The sequence below is a fragment of the Podarcis liolepis genome (genome assembly GCF_965112155.1).
Source record: "Podarcis liolepis genome assembly, chromosome: 4".
NCBI lineage: Eukaryota > Metazoa > Chordata > Lepidosauria > Squamata > Lacertidae > Podarcis > Podarcis liolepis.
In genome coordinates, this window is record NC_139558.1 from 93,460,352 (window position 1) to 93,483,127 (window position 22,776).

The window sequence follows — 22,776 nt, forward strand, 5'->3', positions numbered from 1 at the left end:
AAGTTCCTTTTCTGCCCTCTGGGCTTCCCAGAAGCATGTTTGCGCTACTGTGGGGAAACCCTGATTTGATCCACCGTGAGCTCTCAAGTTCTTACATCAAAATTGCTTACATCACCTGTTGTGAAAAATTGCAGAAATGTCTGAAGCACCTTCAAGTAAGCCACATTGTTTTAATGAGGCTTACTCTCGGGTAGGGACGCGGGTGGCGCTGTGGGTAAAACCTCAGGACCTAGGACTTGCCGATCTCATGGTCGGCAGTTTGAATCCCCGTGACGGGGTGAGCTCCCGTTGCCCAGTCCCTGCTCCTGCCAACCTAGCAGTTCGAAAGCACCTCCGGGTGCAAGTAGAAGGTAAATGGCGGGAAGGTAAATGGCGTTCCGTGTGCTGCGCTGGCTCGCCAGATGCAGCTTGTCACGCTGGCCACATGACCCGGAAGTATCTGCGGACAGCGCTGGCTCCCGGCCTATAGAGTGAGATGAGCGCACAACCCTTTTTTTTTACTCTCGGGTAACTGGGAATAGGACTGCAGACCTAACCTACTGTCTTAAACAGTGCTTTTGGGGGGGGGCAGGGGTAAACATATCCCTAAACATTTTGTGACTCTAAGCCTGGCCTCATTGAGAGGCAGTATTTCAATATGAGTAGGAAAATGAGAGTAACTCTAAACCTTTTTTTTAAAAGAAAAAAACACTCACTGCTCTTAAATAAAATAAAATAAAATAATGGCTACTGCATTTATGAAAGCCATAAGCATTTCAATGGCCCAAACAGTGACATTTTAATAAATGCTGTAATGCATTTTAATAGAAGCTGTAATCTTTATTTTACGTCATTGATACTGTATGGTGTTTCCACTTAAACTCCTCTTGTTCTATAGTAAATCTCTCGCAGTTGTAATCTGCTAATAGAGGTGAAAATTACAACCAAAGTTAATTTTTGCTAGAGATGTTAAAATAATACTGATTTTAGGCATGTGGTAAAACAAAAGACACCTTTGAAAACCAAAAATAAGACAAGGGTCTTGTGGTTTGCTATTAGAAACATGCTGCTCTTACTGCAACCTGTACAACAGACTTTTAAATTGGTGATTTATTATGTGTAGCACCGATAAAATGCATAGCATTGGGTATGCCTGGTGTTTGTTTTTTACTGGCAATATAAGTGGTCTGTTTGTTTAGGGTATTTGCATAGTGCTTAATTACTGAAATCTCTAAATGGTGTGTGTAAAAATTACAACAGCACACCATGAATAAAAACCAATTAAAGCTAATCATAAAAACAGAAAGCTTCCTTAAAATGCCTGCTGGAAAACTGCTTTTTGTTAGGTACCTGAGGTTCAGCAGGGTAGGTGGGCCTGTCTAATCTCTGCTGGGATGGAGTTCCACAGAATCCAGCCCATAATACTGACTGCACAACTCCTGGTGATATTTTTGCATGGCAGGGGGTTGGACTAGATTACTCTCAGGGCCCAACTCTACAGTTCTATGATTTGGGGGGGGGGGATATGATCTGTGCATCTGAGCCTTGGGAGACCACTAGTACGGTCTCCCCCAAACATATCAGTGATTAGGTGGGGATATTCTTGCATTGTAGGGAGTTAGACTAGATTACCCTTGTGGACCCTTCCAACTCTACCATTCTATGATTCTACATGAAGCATCAGGCATCCCTTAAGCTATCCTGGATTCAAGTGTTAAGGGCCTTGTAAATTCATACCTGAATGGTAATAGTAATAGTAATAGTAATAGTAATAGTAATAGTAATAGTAATAGTAATTTATTATTTGGTTTATCTCTTTGACATCTGATGGGAGGGCGTTCCACAGGGCGGGCGCCACCACCGAGAAGGCCCTCTGCCTGGTTCCCTGTAGCTTAGCTTCTTGCAGTGAGGGAACCGCCAGAAGGCCCTCAGCGCTGGACCTCAGTGTCTGTGCAAAACGATGGGGGTGGAGATGCTCCTTCAGGTAAACTGGGCCAAAATTGATACTGGCTTGTTAACTGGGTATGTTTAGCTTGGGAAAGAGGAGACTGTGAGGAGATTTGAGAGACATATTTAAATAACTCAAGGGCTGTCACATGGAAGATGGAGCAAGCTTGTTTTCTCCTGCTCTAGAGGGTAGGACTCGAACCCATGGCTTCAAGTTACAAGAAAGGCTATTCCGACAAAACTTTCTGACAGGAAGAGCTGTTTGACAGTGGAATGGTCTCCCTTAGGAGGTTGTGGACTCTCCTTCTCTGGAGGTTTTAAAGCAGAGATTGGATGGCCATCTCTCATGGATACTTTAGCTGAGATTCCTGCATTGCAGGGGGTTGGACTAGATGACCCTTGGGGTCCCTTCCAACTCTACAATTCTACGATTCTATGAACATTTGAGCAGCCTGAGGAAGCTTTTAAGCACCGTTGCTAAGTGCTGGCGATCACTTGTCCCCACCAACAGTCTAGCTGAAGCATCACGATGACGAAACTACAAGTGATGCGACCCCATACATTTCTACTCAGACATAATCCCCACTAAGTTCAGTGGGTCTTATTCCCAGGTGAATGGGCATAGAATTCTTCACCTTAATGTTCACATGGGCCTTTCCCTATATCTGTTCAAAGCCCTTCACGTGATTTTAATCGAGCAGGCCTATTTCAGTCCCATATTGCAATTGGAGGACTGAGGCTGGGAGGTGAATAGATTGTATACGAGGTGAGTTTGGAAGAGGTGAGTTTGTGCCACAGCTGAGTCTCAGAGTCTGCTTCTAGATGACCTGTTAATAGATCACTCATCCTGATTTACAGTGGTACCTCGGGTTGCAGACGCTTCAGGTTATAGACTCCGATAACCCAGAAATAGTACCTCAGGTTAAAAACTTTGCTACAGGATGAGAACAGAAATTGTGTGCCGCTGGGAGGCCCCATTAGCTAAAGTGGTACCTCAGGTTAAGAACAGTTTCAGGTTAAGAACAGATCTCGAGAAGGAATTAATTTCTTAACCTGAGGTACCACTGTATTTGCAAAAGGTTTGTGCGGAGGTTAGACATGTTGAATGGTTTCTTTAAATGTAAAGGTTCATCATTGTTCCACTCCATGTGTATGTCTTTAAGGGGCCGGAGCAAGGGCCAGAGCAAGATAACGAGACCCAGCTTTACAGCTGTGAAACATAGCAGGTGCTGCTGAGTTGTATTTGATTAAGGTGTGTCAGCATCTGGGTGTAGTATATAAAGAGCAGCACCTAGCTCTCCCATTACCCTGGGGGATGGGTTGGTGGTTGGGTCATGTTTGTTTGTTAATATATTTAGTGTAAATGGAGTTTTTGTTTTTCTTATTAAAACCCTCTAAGTTATTTATGAGTCCTTTCTTTTTAATGCATGATCTCCCCAGCAAGCTTTCTGCAGCGCTACCATACTGCAAAAAGCCAACAAGACAATGGCAGCTGTTTACTAAGTATCCATTCTGATTTGTTCCCAGTGAGGTTTTTTATGACATTACATCAAGCAAACGAGTATCCCACACTCCCTATTGCATTTCCCCAGTACTTTCCTTACAGCAAAAAGTCCGGCTTTGTGAGGAAGTGGCTTTCTTGCAAAAGGGCACCAAAACCAACCTGAATCTGTCAGTATGTGATCGTATCCCACCTGAAAACAGCAGCTATCAGGAAGCCTCCTTTCCGGCTTGGCCCCCTTCCTTACAAATGAACTGAGCGTGGTGCTAATATCAATCTATACCCATGCAACCACCTACACCCATGCAACTAATCAGCTAAAATGGCTCAATCATCTAAGACGGTTGGCATCCGTCTGTCTCGAGAGACAATGGAGTGTGCCCCCAGAAAGTCAAACCACTGGAGAATCACGGCGCCTGCTGTGGCTGCAGAGATCGGTCTCCTAATGTACCCGAGGCATCATTAACAGAACTGTACCAAACCTTCCAACTGATAAGCTTCCAGAAAAATTTGGTGTGTCCTCTTGCAGCTCATTTATTTGCAAACCGGTGCCTGGAGATGTCTGTTTCTCCCCTTGCCCCTCCACGTCTGGTGAAGAAGAGTCTCTGAATTTTACTTGCAACTGTCTGGACTTTTCCGCTGTTCCCCTTGTAAATCCAACACTAGTTTCTTTTGAGCAGAGAGACTCATCTTTCAGACGAAGGAGAGGCTGCTGCTTCCGAGTTCCACCAGACAAATCCTTCTAATTCTTCTTCGTTTTCCCTCTTCCTGGGAGTTTTTTCCGGTGTTGCTGCCGGGGAGCCAGCGACACATATTTCCTCCTTCTTCTTCTTCCTGGAATCTTTTCTCGGTAACATGCTGAAGGCTTCTGAAGCAAGGTCCCAGTTTCCCCCCTTTCCACAATGACTATGTATTGCAGCAAGCCACTGGCTTTTTACCAAATCGGGAGCTGCAGTATTTTTCTTCCGATGGCATAATTTTCAGCCCACTTGAGCTAGCATGACAATCTTATGTGATTATTACGAGTAGGCGGTATGCATCCTTTTACATGCTAATGCGTTCACACCTGCTATTCCACCTTCATTTCCATTTTCTGTTCGGCGTAGAGGAGGGTGTGTGTGATACATTTTTAAAAATTAATTCCCACCCCCCCCCCACTGGAAGGGGGAAGCCCTGACACTTCATGACTGATGCTGCAGCGTTGATTCATCTACGAGGAAGGGGATGGTTGAATTGGGGGCACAGGTGGCGAGGCGTCTAGGATGCTGCTTCTGACCAGCAGTCGGAAGAGAGGGAGAGAGAAGCTGTTGAGCTGAATGTGTTGCTTTTCCATGTGCGGGCTTAGCTGCTTGTTTTTGTTCCTCCGGCTGGCTGCTTCCACTGCAGCCCTCAAGGAATGTGCCGTATTGTTAACTCTTCTGACAGCGTTACACCAATGATTTGCCACTGCAAAGTTGCCTGCACCAACAACACTTTGTCGTTGATGTTTGGATGCAAGGTAAGATATGCTTGATGCTGCTATGTGCATTTCCTAACTGGGCTATTGGTGAATAGCAGCTACAGACAGGGGTTTTGGTTAATGCCGAGAGAGTTGCTTGTATAGATGTGACCGTGGGAGAGAGGGGTTTATTGCTATCTGTGTAAGTACAGTGTTTTTGCTTTTTTAAAAAAATAAAATAAACCTGTATGCAGGGGGTGGCTGGGGGAGATCCTTAGCACAGAGACCTAGGACTCTATATAGGGTGTGTATCTTTTTTATCTTGGATGTGGCTGCATACTTGATTAAGAAACTGAAGGTTGCTTCATCAGTGCACAGCTATTTCTGTGCACTGAGTTTGACATCAACGCTTGTGTGCCTTAAAAACCCCTGAAGTAGCAGGAATGGACCTACTTGTCTGTCCTGATTAATCGCTGTTGCTTGTAATTAGACCAGAGAAGCCACAGAGTGCAATATTGCATTTTTGGTTATTAAAAAAAATTACAATCAAATCAGTGGAATAAGTTCATAAAGGATCCCTGCTGCCGCCCCCCCCCAAAAAAGTATGCAAAAGATGGAGAGAAAATACTATAATAGGGAATAATTTTGGCAGTTTGAACTTAACATGTAGATGTTCTTTCCAGAGGTGGAACACTCTTTCCTAGATAAGGTCAGACTGAGGGTACTGGAAACAATTCTGCCCTCCTGAGTTTTCTATAAGGAATGAGCCCATGCTGTTGACAAAAAAGAAAGGTGTATTTTAGGCAGCATTTGGACAAGGTAGATCTTTGCTTTTCATCTCTTAGCACTCACCTGTAACAGAACTTTCACTTATTCATAATGGGGCAGAACCTCTACTTTTCCACAGTGGGGCAGAATCCACTTCCATCCCTCATTCATATAGTTGCCTGGGGAGTCATTGTTTACCTCTTCCTTAAAGAAAGCAAGAACAAACCCCATACATTTGAAATACAGCAGTGATGGGGAGTTGGAAAGAATTCAGAGCTGTCAGTAGTAGAGTTCATTACAGCTACAGTTACATTAATCAGATGGCTGAATAAAGGTGAATTGGTTCTTGACATGGGTAGGCTATGTTTTAATACAAGCAGTGTAGTGACAAAATATCATATACCAAAGCTTGAAACAGAAATAATACTAGGTGCTAATAACTGTGAATAGTGCGGGGGGAGGGAGCGAGGAGACAATAGCCAAAGAAAACTTTTCAGGTTGAGAGAGACACTTGAGCACATATATAGAATGACACTTTAGCATAGATAGAGCACTACTTCTGAATATTCGTAGCAATACCTCTGAAACCTTTACAACAACCCAGTAAGGTAGGGCACTCGTCTTGTCCCTTGAATGTTAATAGGAGAACATACAAGGGTTGATTAAGGCTGCTTGATGAATGTGTGGCTTGAGACTGGTTTGCAAAACTTCACCTCTTTTCCCCCAACCCTTTTCAAAGAGTGATCATGTGCAATTATAAATGCGACCCAAACTTTCGTTTACTTAGATCTGTATCTTGCCTTTCCTCTAAGGAGCTCAAGTTAGCAGGTGTGATTTAAACCCCTACTCAGTTTAACTGCAGAACAACACAACGCTTGTCAGGTAGGTTAGGCGGAGAGATTGTGACTGGCTCAACACCACGCAGTGAGCTACTGTAGGGACTTGAATCCCAAACTTTCTGGCAGTGGTGCTGTGAGGCCAGGACTTTGGGGAGTGCTGTGGCTGAGTGGCAGAGCATCTGCTTTCCATGTTCAATCTCTGGCATGTCAAGGTAGCGCTCGGAGGGACCCCTGCCTGAAACCCCAGAGAGCCCCTGTAGACAGTTCTGAACTAGGTGGGCCAATGGTCTGACTCAGTATAAAGCAGCTTCCTTTGTTTTTATACATACATTCTATGCCTTGCATGCAGAAGGTCCCAGATTCATCCCCCGGCATCCTAGGTTAGGGGAAACCCTTGTCTGAAATGCTGCAGAGCTGCTGCCAGCCGTGTATGCAATATTGAGCTTAATGGGCCAATGATCTGCTTCAATACAAGGCGTATTCTTAGATTCTTTAGTTAGGGCCCCATTCAGAAGATTGAGCAGGAGGGCTTCCTTGTGCTGAAGCCCTGGCTTATCACATTGTGGAGTAATGTGCATTAACATCAACAGAGCTCTACCTTTGGCCCCACCAGCAACAACACCATGCAAATCCAGAGTCTAAAATTATCTAAGCTGCCCTACTGCTTCCTAGTCCTATTCTAACACACTCTGAAGCGTGCTAACTTCTTAACATCTTATCTAACTTTCAAGAAGATTTCTACTGTTTATTGTATTGGGACAACCATATGATCTTCCTGGAGATTATGCTACATCATGATCCCTTGTTTTGAAAGCGTTTGCTGGGTGTCATGCTTCGTAACTGATTGGAGTGGGTTTTACCATTTGCTTCCCACCTTCTGAAAAGTAGAAAAATGGAGCCACAAACACCTCAAGTGGCTAATTCCTCCCCTGTCAGAGTGTCTGGCTCCTGAGACCTTTCCTCCTACAGGGGCCATTCTCTCTGAAATATCCGGAATTTGTCTGGGCTGAAACAGTTGGGAGAGTCCTAAAAGTTACCTAGCTGTACCATTGCTACTCTGACCCACCATGAAACACTGACTCTCAAGTGGCTTAGGGATTCTTAACATCTTATCTTATATTCAACATAAGAGCAAAAGAATATAGGAAGAGCCTGCTAGATCAGGCCAGTGGACCATCTAGTCTAGCATTCTCACAGTGGCCACCCAGATGCCTTTGGGAAACCCTCAGGAAGGACTTGAGCTCAAGAGCAACTCTCTACTCCAGCAGTTTCCAGGAAATGGTACTTAGAAGCATATTGCCACCAACCACAGGCAAAACATTGCCATCATGGCTAGTAGACACTGATAGCCTTGTCCTCCATGAATTTGTCCAATCCTTTTTTCAAAAGCCATCCAAGTTGTTGGCCATCACTGCTTCTTCTCAAACAGATCCCATAGCTGTGTGAAGTGCCTTTTGTGTTTCCATCCTGAATCTTCCATCATTGAGCTTCATCGGATGCCCATAGTGTTCTGAGAGAGGGAGGAATAACTTTTCTCTATCCACTTTCTCTACCCTATGCCCAGTTTTATGAACTTCCATCAAGTTGCCTCTTCTTCTTGTTGTTGTTTAGTCATTTAGTCGTGTCCGACTCTTCGTGACCCCATGGACCAGAGCATGCCAGGCACTCCTGTCTTCCACTGCCTTCCGCAGTTTGGTCAAACTCATGCTGGTAGCTTCAACAACAGTGTCCAACCATCTCGTCCTCTGTTGTCCCCTTCTCCTTCTCCCTGTGCCCTCCATCTTTCCCAACATCAGGGTCTTTTCCAGGGAGTCTTCTCTTCTCATGAGGTGGCCAAAGTATTGGAGCCTCAGCTTCAGGATCTGTCCTTCCAGTGAGCACTCAGGGCTGATTTTCTTAAGAATGGATAGGTTTGATCTTCTTGCAGTCCATGGGACTCTCAAGAGTCTCCTCCAGCACCAGAATTCAAAAGCATCAATTCTTCGGTGATCAGCCTTCTTTATGGTCCAACTCTCACTTCCATCCATCACTATTGGGAAAACCATAGCTTTAACTATACGGACCTCTTACCCTTAACTAAAAATCCTCAAGTGCTGCAACCATTCTTCATAGGAGAACCACTCCATCTCCTTGATCATTTCAGTAGCTTATTTCTGAACCCAATGGTTTCTCTTATTTGATTATTTCCCTCTCTCCATTTATCTCCCAATGTAAAGACTTCACCAGCATTCTGAACGGCCGGAAGGTGTTTTAAGTCAGGTAGAGGCAACATGGGGCCCTCCAGCTTCATTGGACTACAGCTCCCAGCACCCCTGACTATTGGCTCTGCTAGCTGAGGCTGATGGGAGTTGGAGTCCAATCATAGCTTGCCGATACCACCCTTGGCTAACCCTTCTTTAAAGTAGGCCCTCTAATTTGTGTGCTGACACGGAAACATTGATCATTCTCATTTCATAAGAGCTATTAATATGTAACCTATGAAGCCTACACATCTGCTGCTGAATATTAAAGGTAAACAAATGATTAGTCACTGGAAATTAAAAGCAAATCGTTCTGGAAGAGATAGGCCAGTGTCTTGCGGTGCTGGTATCCAATTTGTATTCCCTGCCTGGAAGCGTGTGTCTTCTTTAAAAAAAATAAAAAATTCTTGGATGCATCCTGCTACTCCCCTGGGTTTTCTGTTTTAATTGTGACTAAGCAAGAGATGGAAATGAATACCCTTTGAAAAGTTGTGCATGCAGATTTTGAGGGATGCAGGAACTCACTGTGAAGCGTGATATGCCTGTTTTGGGGGGCGGGGACCTCACCCCTTGAAAGGTGGCCTTATAGTCCATGGATAGGGAAGCTGATGGGGACTCCATATGCTTGAGCTGAGATTCCTGCATTGCAGGGGGTTGGACCAGATGACCCTTGGGGTCCCTTCCGACTCGACAGCTCTATGATTCTGTGATGTCACTGGACTCTGACTTCCCAGCCAACATGGCCAAATGTTGAGGAATACGATACAATACGATAATCTTTATTGTCATTCTCCCATACAGAAGAATGAAATTGAAAAATCTACACCAGACATTCAAAAACCAGCAAGACTGCTATCCCAACCTGGTCAGCCCCCTAAAAACTCTGACACCCCATTTTTAAATACAATACACTCCCATAGAGACTCCTTACATTGCGTTTAAAACCAAAATCACATTTGGGTAGAAACTGTTTCTCAGGTGGCTAGTCCTAGTCTTTATAACCCTGTACCTTCTTCCAGAAGGCAGAAGCTGAAAGAGATCATTTCCGGGGTGCGCACTATCCTGTGCTATCTCTGCACCTGGAAGCATAGATTTGATCTAAGGTGGGAAGAGTGCACCCAATTATTCTCTCCTGCAGTCTTTACAACCCTGGACAGCATTGTTTTTTCCCCGACCGGGCAACTCCAACAACATCTGGAGCATCACCCATTTCCCTTCTCTGGTCCTTCACCTTCCTTAACCCTTTCTGCAGTCTCCAAAAGTAAGACAGGAAATCCTCTCTTCCCCCTGCCTCCCTGCCAAATGACTGCAAAAGCAAGGGGTATTTGAGGGCATACGCACAGCAGAACAGGAATCCCATGATCTTGCAAGGCTTCTAGGCCCCAGCCCTACCTACTGAGTGCGCCATAACTTTGCACACCCAGATAATTCATGTCAGTTGCATGTCATCTCTCTCCTCTTGCAGAACCCAACCCCAGTTTCTTGGTGATCTTGCTGCCTGCATCATTGCCTTCTCATGCACACTCCTGCATGTTTGAGAGCATTTCTGCAAGAAATAAATTTTCAAGCTTGCAATTGGGTGCTAGCATGTTTCTTAAGCTAATTTCTCCCACCTCCACATACCCTTTCTCAAAGGAGCTCATGGTGACATGGATAATTATCTTTCCTCCTTCATTTTGTCCTCACAATACACTTGTGAGGTAAGGCTAGGATGAAACATTATGTTTGCTCAGAGGTTGCCCAGGGAGCTTCATGGCCCAGTGGCGTAGCGTGGGTTGTCAGCACCCAGGGCAAGGCAAGTAATTTGCGCCCCCTAACCCGTGGATTTGCGCCCCCTAACCCATGGATTTGCGCCCCCTAACCCGTGGATTTGCGCCCCCTAACCCTAACCCCCAGATGTTGCACCCGGTGCGGCCGGGCCCCCCTGCACCCCCCACACTACACCACTGTCATGGCCAACTAGAGTTTCTCTTGATCCTAATCAGTCACTGTAACCACTACACAGGGCTGGCCGACGACATTTTGGTGCCTGAAGCAAACCACAAAATGGCGCTTCCCCACCAGGGAAGAAGGGGTGAATGAAGATCCACATTGGGAACAATACTGGGGGGAGACCAGCAGCGCCTCCTATAATAATAATATAACAATAATTTATTATTTATACCCCACCCATCTGGCTGGGTTTCTCCAGCCACTCTGGGTGGCTTCCAACAGAATATTAAAATACAATAACCTATTAAACATTAAAAGCTTCCCTAAACAGGGCTGCCCTCAGATGTCTTCGAAAAGTCTGGTAGTTGTTTTCCTCTTTGACATCTGGTGGGAGGGCGTTTCACAGGGTGGGTGCCACTACCGAGAAGGCCCTCTGCCTGGTTCCCTGTAACTTGGCTTCTCGCAGCGAGGGAACCGCCAGAAGGCCCTCAGCGCTGGACCTCAGTGTCCGGGCAGAACGATGGAGGTGGAGACGCTCCTTCAGGTATACTGGATTGAGGCTGTTTAGGGCTTTAAAGTCAGCACCAACACTTTGAATTGTGCTCGGAAACATACTGGTAGCCAGTGTAGGTCTTTCAAGACCGGTGCTATATGGTCTCAGTGGCCTCTCCCAGTCACTAGTCTAGCTGCCGCATTCTGGATTAGTTGTAGTTTCCTACTCACCAAGAGGCAGCTTCAGAGGCAGCATGCGAGGGCATTGCCAAGGAGGCAGCAAATAAAGACCTCCAAGGTGTGTGCCATGGGAGCAGCTAGGGGTGATACATCCCTTGGAAGGTGGATCTGCTGCCCTGTGGTTCCTGATGCCTGAGACAGTCACCTAACCTTGCCTCATGGGTGAGCCGGCCCTGCCACTATTCCACACCAGCTCTTCTTTCAGTGGCCTATGTGCCACTTCTAATTTGGGCTTCAGTGACATGCTTGTCTTACAGGCCCCTTGCCGCCTTGAGGTGGATCGCTTTGGCCCATGTACACGGACGGTTGAGGCTGCTCATTGGGGCATGTTCTTATAAGAAGGGTCACAAATGCTTCAGAGCAAGAAAAGAGTTGTGAGTGTGTTTGCAAACACAGCTGAAAACTTAGTCCAGGACCAGATCTTCCATGTAATGGAATGTTCTAGAAAACTTCCATCTGACTTCCGTCGCTTGTGGATTGAATGGTTCTCATGTGGTTTTCGTTGCACACCTGTGAATTCAGAATGCAGTGTGGTTGTGAGGCTCATGTATGAAGACATCTGCGGCTTGCATAATGTTCAACTGGAATTTGGTGCCTGCACCCTAATGGTCTTCACCCATAAGGCACTCTGGGAACTGTAGTTTCCCCATACTTCGTTAAGAACTGTTCAGACCAGGAGGATGGAAGCCCCCCCCCATGCAACGCTGCATCACATCCTCACATCCTGCACGCACACAGTGTCCTGACGTTTCATGCGGACCCCTCAAAACATCCCCCCTTCAAAATAAAGATTGGTGGGCCATGGGGCCTCAGACCCCAGGAGCCCTTGCTTCAGATAGTTAAACTTGTAGTGTTGATGTGCCCAATTGTTATTTCTGTATATTATTTTTGAAATGTTCCAAGCCCTAGTTCTCTGAGGGTTTGTTCCTTTTAATGTGAAGAGATTCCACCTTCCCCATAGGTGTACAAAAAATCACAGAGAGTGAGAATCCAGTTTGGATAATCCCTCAAGAAGGGGAGATAGAACCCAGTGCTTTCAAAATAAACAGCCTAACTTTACTCTTTTTTTAGCAATTCCTCTTCCAAGAAATAGTAATTTTAAATGTCAAGGAATTGGTTCTCTGAATCTTTCCCCGCTGTGCCACGTTGTCACTTCGTGTGAGGGTGGTAGGAAGTGCCTCTTTTTCTTCTGTCCTTGTATGATGACGCCTGGAGACTTGCTTATTTTTACACGTGAGTGGTCTCGCTTAACTCAGCCGAGGCCTCAAGGCTTGTCCCTAAAGATTTCAAGCTCCATTGATGTAAATGTCTTGTGTAGGCAACTCCTGAGGTTCCTACCCTATCTCCTACAACGTCATCTGTCCTTAATTTCATCTGTATGCTCCGTTGATGAAGGAGAACATGATTTAGCCGGATAGTCCCATTTATATATTTCAAAGTCCTAATTCTGGTATCTTAAGTTCTTTTCAGTTTCTTGAAGGGCTTGTTGTTGTTGTTTAGTCATTTAGTCGTGTCCGACTCTTTGTGACCCCATGGACCAGAGCACGCCAGGTACTCCTGTCTTCCACTGCCTCCCGCAGTTTGGTCAAACTCATGCCGGTAGCTTCAAAAACACTGTCCAACCATCCTCAGTAGCATGTTGGACGCCTTCCGACCTGAGGGGCTCATCTTCCAGCATCATAACTTTTATATTCCTGTTGTCTTTGTCCATGGAGTTTTCTTGGCAGGGATACTGGAGTGGCTTGCCGGTTCCTGCTCCAGGTGGATCACGTTTGGTCAAAACTCTCCACTATGACTTGTTTTCATCTTGGGTGGCTCTGCACGGCATAGCTCATAGTTTCTCTGAGTTATTCAAGCCCCTTTGCCACGGCAAGGCAGTGATCTTGAAGGGATTTCAACATAACAATTTATCCAAAAATATATCATCCACATCCCCCCCCCATTTCCTCCCCTAAAAAAGGGGGGGGACCCTCCCCCCCAGACTTCCCTCAGCTCCTCTCTCTGGTTTATCAACATATGTTATTTTCCGCATGTTACAAAACTGTACAGATCCTTAATTTATCTATCTAGATGTTGTCAATAAAAAGTTTGTGAATGTTTATTCAAAACCTGCCAAGGAGTCCAGTTCAGTTTGTTGTTTCTTTAAGTACTTTGTAAAGGGTTCCCATTCATCTTCAGTTATCCTTGTCATGTAATTTGTGTGTCAGTTTTGCCCGTTCTGTGTAATCCATCAATTTCTCTTGCCACAGTTCTTTAGTCAGGATTTCCTGATTCTTCCATCCTTGTGCTATTAAGACTCTTGCCGCCGTTGCTTTTTATTTTTTTATTGTGGTTTGATGTACTGTAGTTTTATGGGTAATATAATGTGGTTTTAATACACATATGCTCTCTGCCCTTCAGGTGAAGAGTGGTTTATAAGCGTCTATAACAAATAAAGGAATAAATAAATTGCTTTACTGTATATCTTTACATGCAGAAGGTACCAGGCTAGGCTTAGAGTGGGGATATGAGAAGGCATCACTTTCCATTTTGCCCCTGAATTCATAGCATGCAGTGGTGTTTCTGTTCAGCTGCACTTTGCCCTCCACCAAAAAAACCCCTCCACATAGACCCATAGAATTGTAGAGTTGGAAAGGGCCCCCCAGGGTCATCTAATCCAACCCCCTGTACTGCAATTACTTGAGTTCTGGCAACTAGTGACAAAGATGGAGTTTGGCTGCTGTGTTTTTACATTGCTATGACATACCCTGTTACCTTCTGGTGAACGGCAGGTAATAAATATGATTCTGCATGTGTCGTACAGAAATGAATGCACCTATCTTTCTCTGAGGGTCCACAATGTTGTAGGAGGATGGAATGTATGTTATTTTCTTCTTTATGACACATCCCAGGAACTTAAATCACATTTCAATAAAGTTGCCATCTGCTGTTGCACTACAACTTCCATCGTCGCTGACCATGCTAGCTTAAGGCTGATGGGAGTTGGAGTCCATCAACTTCCAGAGGATCACAGCTTCTTTCCCCCTTGCTATAAAGGAAGAGATGTTCTCATTGACAAATTCTTGGCTGGTTTAGGAGCTTTGGGAAGCAGAATCCCAGCCTCCTCCCCACTTTCTAAAAGGCTGAGAGATACCCTTGGGCATTCAGCTAAATGCAGTCTGAATTAAAAGACTTGCCTTGTAAATAAAGGATAAACTGGCTCAAATAAATCTGACAGCAGTGAATGTTAGCACAACTGAAGATCCGTGTACGTAGGTGGTAAATAAGAAAATAAACTATATTAAAAAGAGAGGGAAACAGTGTGCAAACAGCTGCGACCCAGCTGTTAAAGGTAAGCAAGAAACTGCATCATGCTTTGTGTCCGCCTTTCCAGCACTGCTATTTAATGCACCAAAATATAATGTCACGTGAACGTTTTGGGTAAAGCCCTGATATTTGCCACATTTTATAGGCGTCATATGGGGTGAATGAATGGTACATGTACAAGACTGGACCAAGGCATTCTGCTGCCTGAGTCAGATTAGCAAATGGTGGCCCTCTGCTAATCTCATGTGTCAAAATAAGTCAACTGGCCTCAGGTACAGTTTTTTAATTCAATCTCTATACTGTACCACCCTTCATCTGAAGATCACAGGCGGTTTACAATATAAAAGCACAGAAATATGCACCATAATAACAAACAGAAACAATACCCCTCCACCCCCGTTTGAGAGGACATAGATAGTTTAGTTAGCCAGAGGCATGGGAGGAGAGGAATGTTTTTGCTTGGTGCCTAAAGATATGTACTGAAGGCACTCGGTGAGTCTTCCTGGGGAGAGCATTCCACAAGCAGGGAGCCACCACAGAAAAGGCCCATTCTTGTGTTGCCACCCTCCAGACCTCTCGTGGACAAGGCACACAAAGAAGGGCCTCAGATGATAAATACTGAACCCAGGTCGGTTTATACGGGGAGATACGGTCCTTGAGGTATTGCAGTCCTAAGCCGTTTAAGGTTTTATCGGTCAAAACCAGCACTTTGATGGATTGGCGGATGGGAAAGTCATTTAAAGGAAACAACATTTCCATAATACTGTTTGTGTCTCGAGTTCCATTTAGAACTTTCATATATTTTGTAACTTTCTCCTTTAGTGCCACAGCCCATAACTCCGTAAGGAAAGTTGCAAGTTCGCTAAATTTTGCCCGTGTTGTGCCACCACCTGTGGGGCTGCCACAAGTAGAAATCTGATTAGTTCTTTAGAATGTGGCTCCTTTTGCTGTCCGTGGAAAACAAGCAATAAAGCGAATTGGAGTGTTTCGTAATGGGACTTATTTTGTTGAATACTTCTATCCAAAATGTCCACCACATAGGCAATACTGTCCTGATCTCTGTACACTCTCAGCTATGAAGAAAGGGAAGAAGATGTATATATTGAGCTGATACGGAAATCTGGAGAACTGAACTCAAGATTGGAAAAATTAGAAACTGAGGAAAAACAAAATCAACATTTTTTGCAGAGCCCTGCCTCCATAACTAGAGGCAGCAAGGCTTCTGAATACCAGTTGCTGGTATCCTTAAAACAGATTTGTTCATTCCTAATCCCATCCGACTCCCCATTGGACTAAATTTTCTGATTGCACAGTCCTTTATTTACATGGATGAGCATTCAGAGATTTGATTCCCACCCCCATTTGAAATAAGAAATGGCACGCTCCATGTTACCACCTGCTCCTGCTGCACATGTGGACCAGGCCTCCATATCAAACAGCTTTGTATGTTCATTCATATATTCATTGTTTGCTGCTGAAAGCAGTGTAGAAACCCTCCTGGCACTTCGGCAGCTTTTGTCCTTGGCTGCTTTCAATCCTTCCTTTTCATTCTTGTTGGTGTTTTTCTTTCCCTTCAGAGCAGGGAAGGAGAGGATGGTTTTATACAGCCCAGCTCCTTGGCTCCCACTTAAAGCTCTGCTCAAGTGTTTCTTGTGACCTTTGCCATGATGGTTTGACAGCAATCTTGCACGCCCCCAGGCAGTTCTGCACAGCTGCATAGGCAGTGGCTCTATGTAAATACCCGGTCCTTCCATCAATGACCTCATTTTTTGGCATAATAGCAACCCAAAGTGCTTAACACAGGTTGAGGGAGGGTGTTTTGTTCTAGAGTTCCATTTTGGCAATAGCTTTGGGTGTGTGTTTGTGTGTCTCTTGCCCCTTACTTCAGATGAGTGCGTCAAGATGTTTTGTCTTATTCAATATATTGACTCTGTACCGGGCATGGGAAGAAAATGAATAGATTCTGCCATGAAACCTGAAAAGCCGGGAAGAGAAGGTCAGGCTGCAGCTTTGAGGGAGGTCCTTAGCGAAGTGCCCTCTGGTGAGACGACCTCCATATGGAAGCTACCGTATATTCTGTCTCCACAGTGGGAGGCCTCTGAATGTCAGTTGTGGCAAGAGTGCTGCTCTCAGATCCTGCTCTTGGGCTTCTCACACGTATCTGGTTGACCACTCTGAGAACAGGATGCTGGACTGGATTGGCTTCGGATTCCTGCATTGCAGGGGGTTGGACTAGATGACCCTTGCAACTTCCAACTCTACAGTTCCATGTGAGGTAGAACACAGTGTGAGGTGCTCTTGGTGTTACTGATTCCTGTGAAGTGCCACTGGTGCCTTCCATTTTAAACTGCCTAGGTCTGGGCAGGAAAGAGATCCACGGGAAGGGAGTATATCCAGAAAGGGCTCATTCAGGTGTCCTACGCGCCAGGAAATGAGATTCCTGCTGATCTGTTGTCTAAGGTTGTTAACAGAGGACAGCTTCAGGTGTATCTACAGCGGTTGCAGTTGGGTTGAAATAGCCACAGGTTACATGGAAAGGGAGAGGATGTTGACATTTCCATTCCACCTTAAGGAGCAGACGTGTGGAATTGTTGTGTGTCACATGTCTGTTTACATTCCAGCACAGCTTGCTGGGAACTTCCGTTGTGTATGGCTTCTGCTTTTCCCTGTCTCTCTGAGAAGACGAAGAGAGAGACGACATGTTTCTTTGTCCTGATTTATGATTAATAAATCTGTAGTTGTCGTATGCTTTCACAAGCCTCACGCCTATTCTGTGTGCACAGTTTGATCTGCTGATAGTGTGCCCTGGCTCAGAAGCCCGGGTCACTTATTTACGTCGGAGCAGAGGTTATGGTCTTTGCAGTGGGAGGGCTGGAAGGAGACGGCCCAGCCGGAGCTAGCCAGCTGGCCTCCTGGCCCTCTGCTTGTCGACACCTTATACAGTGGTACCTCAGTCTAAGAACAGTCCTGTTAATGAGTGCTTTGGGCAACGCACTCCGCAAAACCAGAAGTAGGTATTCCGGCTAGCAAACATTGCCCCGGAAGACGAACGGAAGCCGAATGGTGGAAGGGCACCGGAGGTGAGAGGCCTCATTGGGGAAAACACACCTTGGTTTAAGAACGCTTTTGGTGTAAGAACGGACTTCCAGAACGAATTCAGTTCGTAAATGGAGGTACCACTGTACTGAGTCAGAGCACTGGTCCACTCAGTCCACTGTTGTCTACCCCAGGGATAGATAACCTCAAGCAGGGCTGGCCCAGCCATTGGGTAGGGTGAGGTTACTGCCTCAGGTAACAGAAGACCCTGAGGCAGCACCCCATGGCCTGCCCTGCCACCTCCGCCAGTGGTGGAGAAGCCAACGCCAATTTTGGATGATATTGTGTCCATTTTGGGTGAGATCTCATCCCAAATTGGCGTGATCTTGCCCCACTTGGTGCTGGTGGCAGTGATGTTTCTCTGCAAGCTGCAGATGCGACAGATCGTGTGGTGTAGGGTGCGGTGGCAGTGTAGAAGGTGGCGGTGGCAGGTATGGTGCTGGCAGCAGCAGACCCAACAGAAGGGCAGGGCGGCACTTCTCTTCTTGCCCCAAGCAGCAGAACGGGACATACCACCACTGGCCTCAGGTCTGGGGGCCAACCTCTTCCTGGGTCACATCAGGGCACACCCCCTCACCAGCCCTACCTCATGCTCCCCCCATGAGTAGTTTTGCCTGGCTGCGCTGTGTCCCTGACCTCTGGTAATGATTCTTGCTTGCCTGGACAGAGGAAAGGGAAGGTGCATGCAGTTGTGTGTAGAAGCTGATCTCCTGTTTGCATTGTGGCCTCATCCACTTCTGCTTTCAGCCTGCAGCCCTCAAGGTTGCCGAAATGGGAGTGCAGCCCTTGATCTGCAAAAGATTCCTCACCCCCAGTCTATTCTGACTGGGAGCAACTCTCTAGGGTGTAAGGCCTGGAGGTGCTGGGGATTGAACCTGGACCACCTTCATGCAAAGCCAATACTCTGCCACTGAGCTATGACCCTTCACTGGACATCCCCTGTGATGGAGATGCTTTGGGTGTGACTTACTCTTTCCTAGTTCATGGCTTGGGAAGTTTCCGGGTGCAGATATGTTTTCAGAGAGAACGGTAACTGGATTTTTTCTCTCTCTCTCTCCTTTTACAACTTCTAATTCTTGAGTCAGTTACAGTGGTACCTCAGGTTAAGTACTTAATTAGTTCTGGAGGTCCGTTCTTAACCTGAAACTGTTCTTAACCTGAAGCACCACTTTAGCTAATGGGGGCCTCCTGCTGCTGACGCGCCGCCAGAGCACGATTTCTGTTCTCATCCTGAAGCAAAGTTCTTAACCCGAGGTACTATTTCTGGGTTAGCGGAGTCTGTAACCTGAAGCGTATGTAACCTGAAGCGTATGTAACCTGAGGTACCACTGTATAGCCCCTTGAACAAAATCTTTAGAAAGCTGTATGAAACTCGGAAGAGAGATTTGGATAATCATTTGTTTTGAAGGGCAGATCGACGCCATATATTTAAAACACAATTGATGCACTTTTAAAGCACATGACTTCCCCCAGAGAATCCTGGGAACTGTATTTTCCCCTCACAGAGCTACAATTCTGAACCCACTTAATGAACTACAGTTCCCAGGATTCCTTTGCAGGGGGATTCGTGAGCTTTAAATGCATGGTGTATATCTACTAGAAATTCAACATTTATTCTTTTCTTTTTGGGGTGGCGGAAGGGGAGCAAATGTGCCTTCATGCACCAGATGTGCTGCTGTTCTATTTTTAGCTCCATCATAGTTTTCCTTTGTGGTTTTAAATGCTGGAGCTGATGCCTCTCCAGATTCTCTTATTATTTAATGCTCCAATCTAGCCCTTGTATTGAGACTCATGCTTAAAATACACAGGCAATTTTTGCTTCTCCTTTTCGCATTAAGAGGTCGAAAGCATCAGGCATATCTCAAGAAGGGCAGGAAAAGTGAACCCCAGGCTTCCAGAAACACCATAGCCTTTCTCCCAGATCTTTTCCAGGGGTAGCTAATTTAGTGTCCACTAGATGTTTTGGACTACAGTTCCCATCTTCTCTGACCTTTGGCCATGTTAGCTGGGTCTGCTGGGAGTTTGGATTCCAGCAATATTATTGTTGTTGTTTGTACCACTTAATGCCAAAATAGGTTTCTAAGAAGTAGTGTACCATTATCGTCATCAGCAACATATAAATAACTGATGTATCACTTGATACCAAAATAAGCTTCTAAGCCAGGCATTCACAACCTGTGGTGCTCCAGATGTTTTGGCCTACAACTCCCATGATCCCTAGCTAACAGGACCAGTGGTCAGGGATGATGGGAATTGTAGTCCAAAACATCTGGAGGGCCAAAGGTTGCAGGTGATTATTCTAAGCAGTTTTCAAAGTATAAAAGGCAGTTAAGGTAAAGGTAAAGGGACCCCTGACCATTAGGTCCAGTCGTGGCCAGCTCTGGGGTTGCTGTGCTCATCTCGCTTTATTGGCCGAGGGAGCAGGTGTACAGCTTCTGGGTCATGTGGCCAGCATGACTAAGCTGCTTCTGGCGAACAAGAGCAGTGCACAGAAACGCTGTTTACCTTCCTGCCAGAGCGTTACCTATTTATCTACTTGCACTTTGACATGCTTTCGAACTGCTAGGTTGGCAGGAGCAGGGACCGAGCAACAGGAGCTCACCCCGTCGTGGGGTGATTTAACCCACAGTGCCACCCGCGTCCCTAAAAGCCAGTTACACAAATATTAAAATATAAACATCCACAATTTAAATACACCAAAAATAGCACTTTAAACCAGGCTTCCTCAACCTTGGTCCTCCAGGTGTTTTGAGACTACAATTCCTATCATCCCTGACCACTCGTCCTGCTAGCTATGGATCATGGGAGTTGTAGGCCAAAAACATCTGGAGGGCTGAGGTTGAGGAAGCCTGCTTTAAAACAACCTAGGAAACTCAGGTCTAGAGATATCCAGCGTCAGGTATCCAGTGCAGCGTCACATTTGTTTCTGTAAGATGAGTTGTAGTTATTGAGGCCTGAGGATGTGGACCAAGTTGCTTGTGGCTATCTGTTCCTCTCCTTCCCTTCTTGACTCTTGCCCACCCTAGCTTGTTCATCTTAAGTCTGGGGCCAGGTGATTAACACATCCCTGTATGGGCAGGGTGTGGAATCAGGAGAGCAGCTTAGACAGTTTTTAAAGAGGATTGCACAAATTTATGGAGTATAAGGCTATCGATGCCTACTAATCCTAATGGTTATCTACTACCTTCAGAATCAGAGGCAACATTTCCCTAAAATATCAATGACTAGGCAACAGGAACAGCAGAGGGCTATTACCCTTGTGTCCTGCTTGTAGACTTCTGTTTAGTCTCTGTAATGTAGGAGTTGCCCGGGTGTGTAGACCCTCCAAGTGTCCCTATTTTCCAGGGACAGTCCCAGATTTAAATTTTTTTTATTAAATTTTCCATTTTAACAATCCAATCAAATCACATTAAGTATTCCAAATTATACAAATACATATATAATCCAAATATTCTCCCAAATTATAATTTTTTGTTGGGGCTTCCCATGCTTCAAGTTCAGTGGGGTTCCAATTATCTTATGTTTCTACTGCCTTGAGTTTCCAATAGTTCCTTCTTTAAATATTCCTGTTGTTATCCTTCGGGACGGTCCCAGATTTACAGAAGCCATCTCAGTTTCTGATTTGATCCTGGAATGTTCCACTTTTCTCCCTATTTTCATTGGAGAAATGTTGGAGGGTGTGGAGTCAAGAAGGTAAGTAACTATACAACCTTGAGAAGACATCTGAAAGCAGCCCTGTACTGTATAGGGATTTTTTTAAAAACAAAACAAAACTTCAATATGTTTTTCTATATGTTGAAAGCTGTCCAGAGTGGCTGGGGTAACCCAGTTAGATAAGTAGGGAATAATAATAATAATAATAATAATAATAATAATAATAATAATAATAATGAGACAGGGCATCCCTGTTTCATCAGGTAAATGTTGGAGGCCATGGGTGTGCTTCCCAGGACCTCCTCTGGCACTAGTGGAAGGTCTCAGTAAATAAACCTTCAGAAATCCACACTGAGAGTGCTTGAATTTCCTGCTCACTTCCTGTTTGCTGTGGTTTGCCCTCTCCCACATGCCATTTTGTGTAATACGACACCTTCATGGCAGCCATTTTGGAATGGAGCCCACAGCAAAATTCCAACTGTGCCCACTGGTCTGAAAAGGCCGGTGACCCATGCTTCATAGGTTTAAATAAGCCTAGACTAAAATAGACCTTTGGTCCAATCTCGAAAGGCTTATATTTGTTTGTTGTCTGGACTTCAGAGTCTTCTTCCCTCCCTACACTCCTGCTGTTTTTAGTTCTTTCTTCTTCTTCTTTTAAAAAAGAAAATCGATTTTTCATTGATTTTGTTTTATTATCTTCGAGTCACTTTGCAGGTTTGGTACAGGGCCGAGAAACAGTAGATAAATATTTTATCTCAATAAATGAGTTGTGCTTCTCACCTGAGAGGGGATGAGTCATTACCTGACCAGCTGGTTCACTGGCTGGGGCGGCGGGGTGAGGGTTCTCATCTAAAGTGAAATTTTCAAGGTGAACTTGACATTTCCAGTTTTGAACAAAATATCGGTGAAAAATTTCCATGGGCCTAGTAGGGACATAGAAAATTGCCCTCTACTGAATTATACCATTGGTCCATCTAGCACAGTACTGTCCACACTGACTGGCAGAAACTCTCCAGAGATATTCTTAGTCCTACCTGGGGACGCTGAGGATTGAACCTGAGACCTTCTGCATCCAAAGCCAATGCTCTGTGCAAAGAGCTGTGGCCCTTCTACCATATGGTGAATGTAGGAAACCGCTTTATAACTGAGTCAGGCTATGAGTTCATCTAACTCAACCCAACATAGTGCCTTCTACATGTTCCTTGACTTGTTCCACATTGTTCCAGAGTGGCCAATAGTCAGGGATGATGACATCTGTTTCAACATCTGGTTATTGGTCTACCCTAACCAGCAGCATCTCTCCAGGGTTTCAGGCAGGAGACATTTCTAGCCCAACCTGGAAAT

General features: G+C 45.3%; 1 protein-coding gene across 5 annotated transcripts in view; it reads left to right on the plus strand.

The window, feature by feature from the left end:
- DLG2 (discs large MAGUK scaffold protein 2) overlaps positions 1-22,776 on the plus strand; it is a 904,765-nt gene that overhangs the window by 382,668 nt on the left and 499,321 nt on the right. Inside the window, exon 1 of one of the 5 annotated variants that reach the window (XM_083499677.1) lies at positions 3,993-4,925. The exons of the other annotated variants lie outside the window; for them this stretch is intronic. Coding sequence (XP_083355803.1) covers positions 4,824-4,925 — 102 coding nt within the window. The 5' untranslated portion in view covers positions 3,993-4,823. Of the gene's footprint in view, positions 1-3,992; positions 4,926-22,776 lie in introns of those variants that run through there. 5 annotated transcript variants of the gene reach the window in all.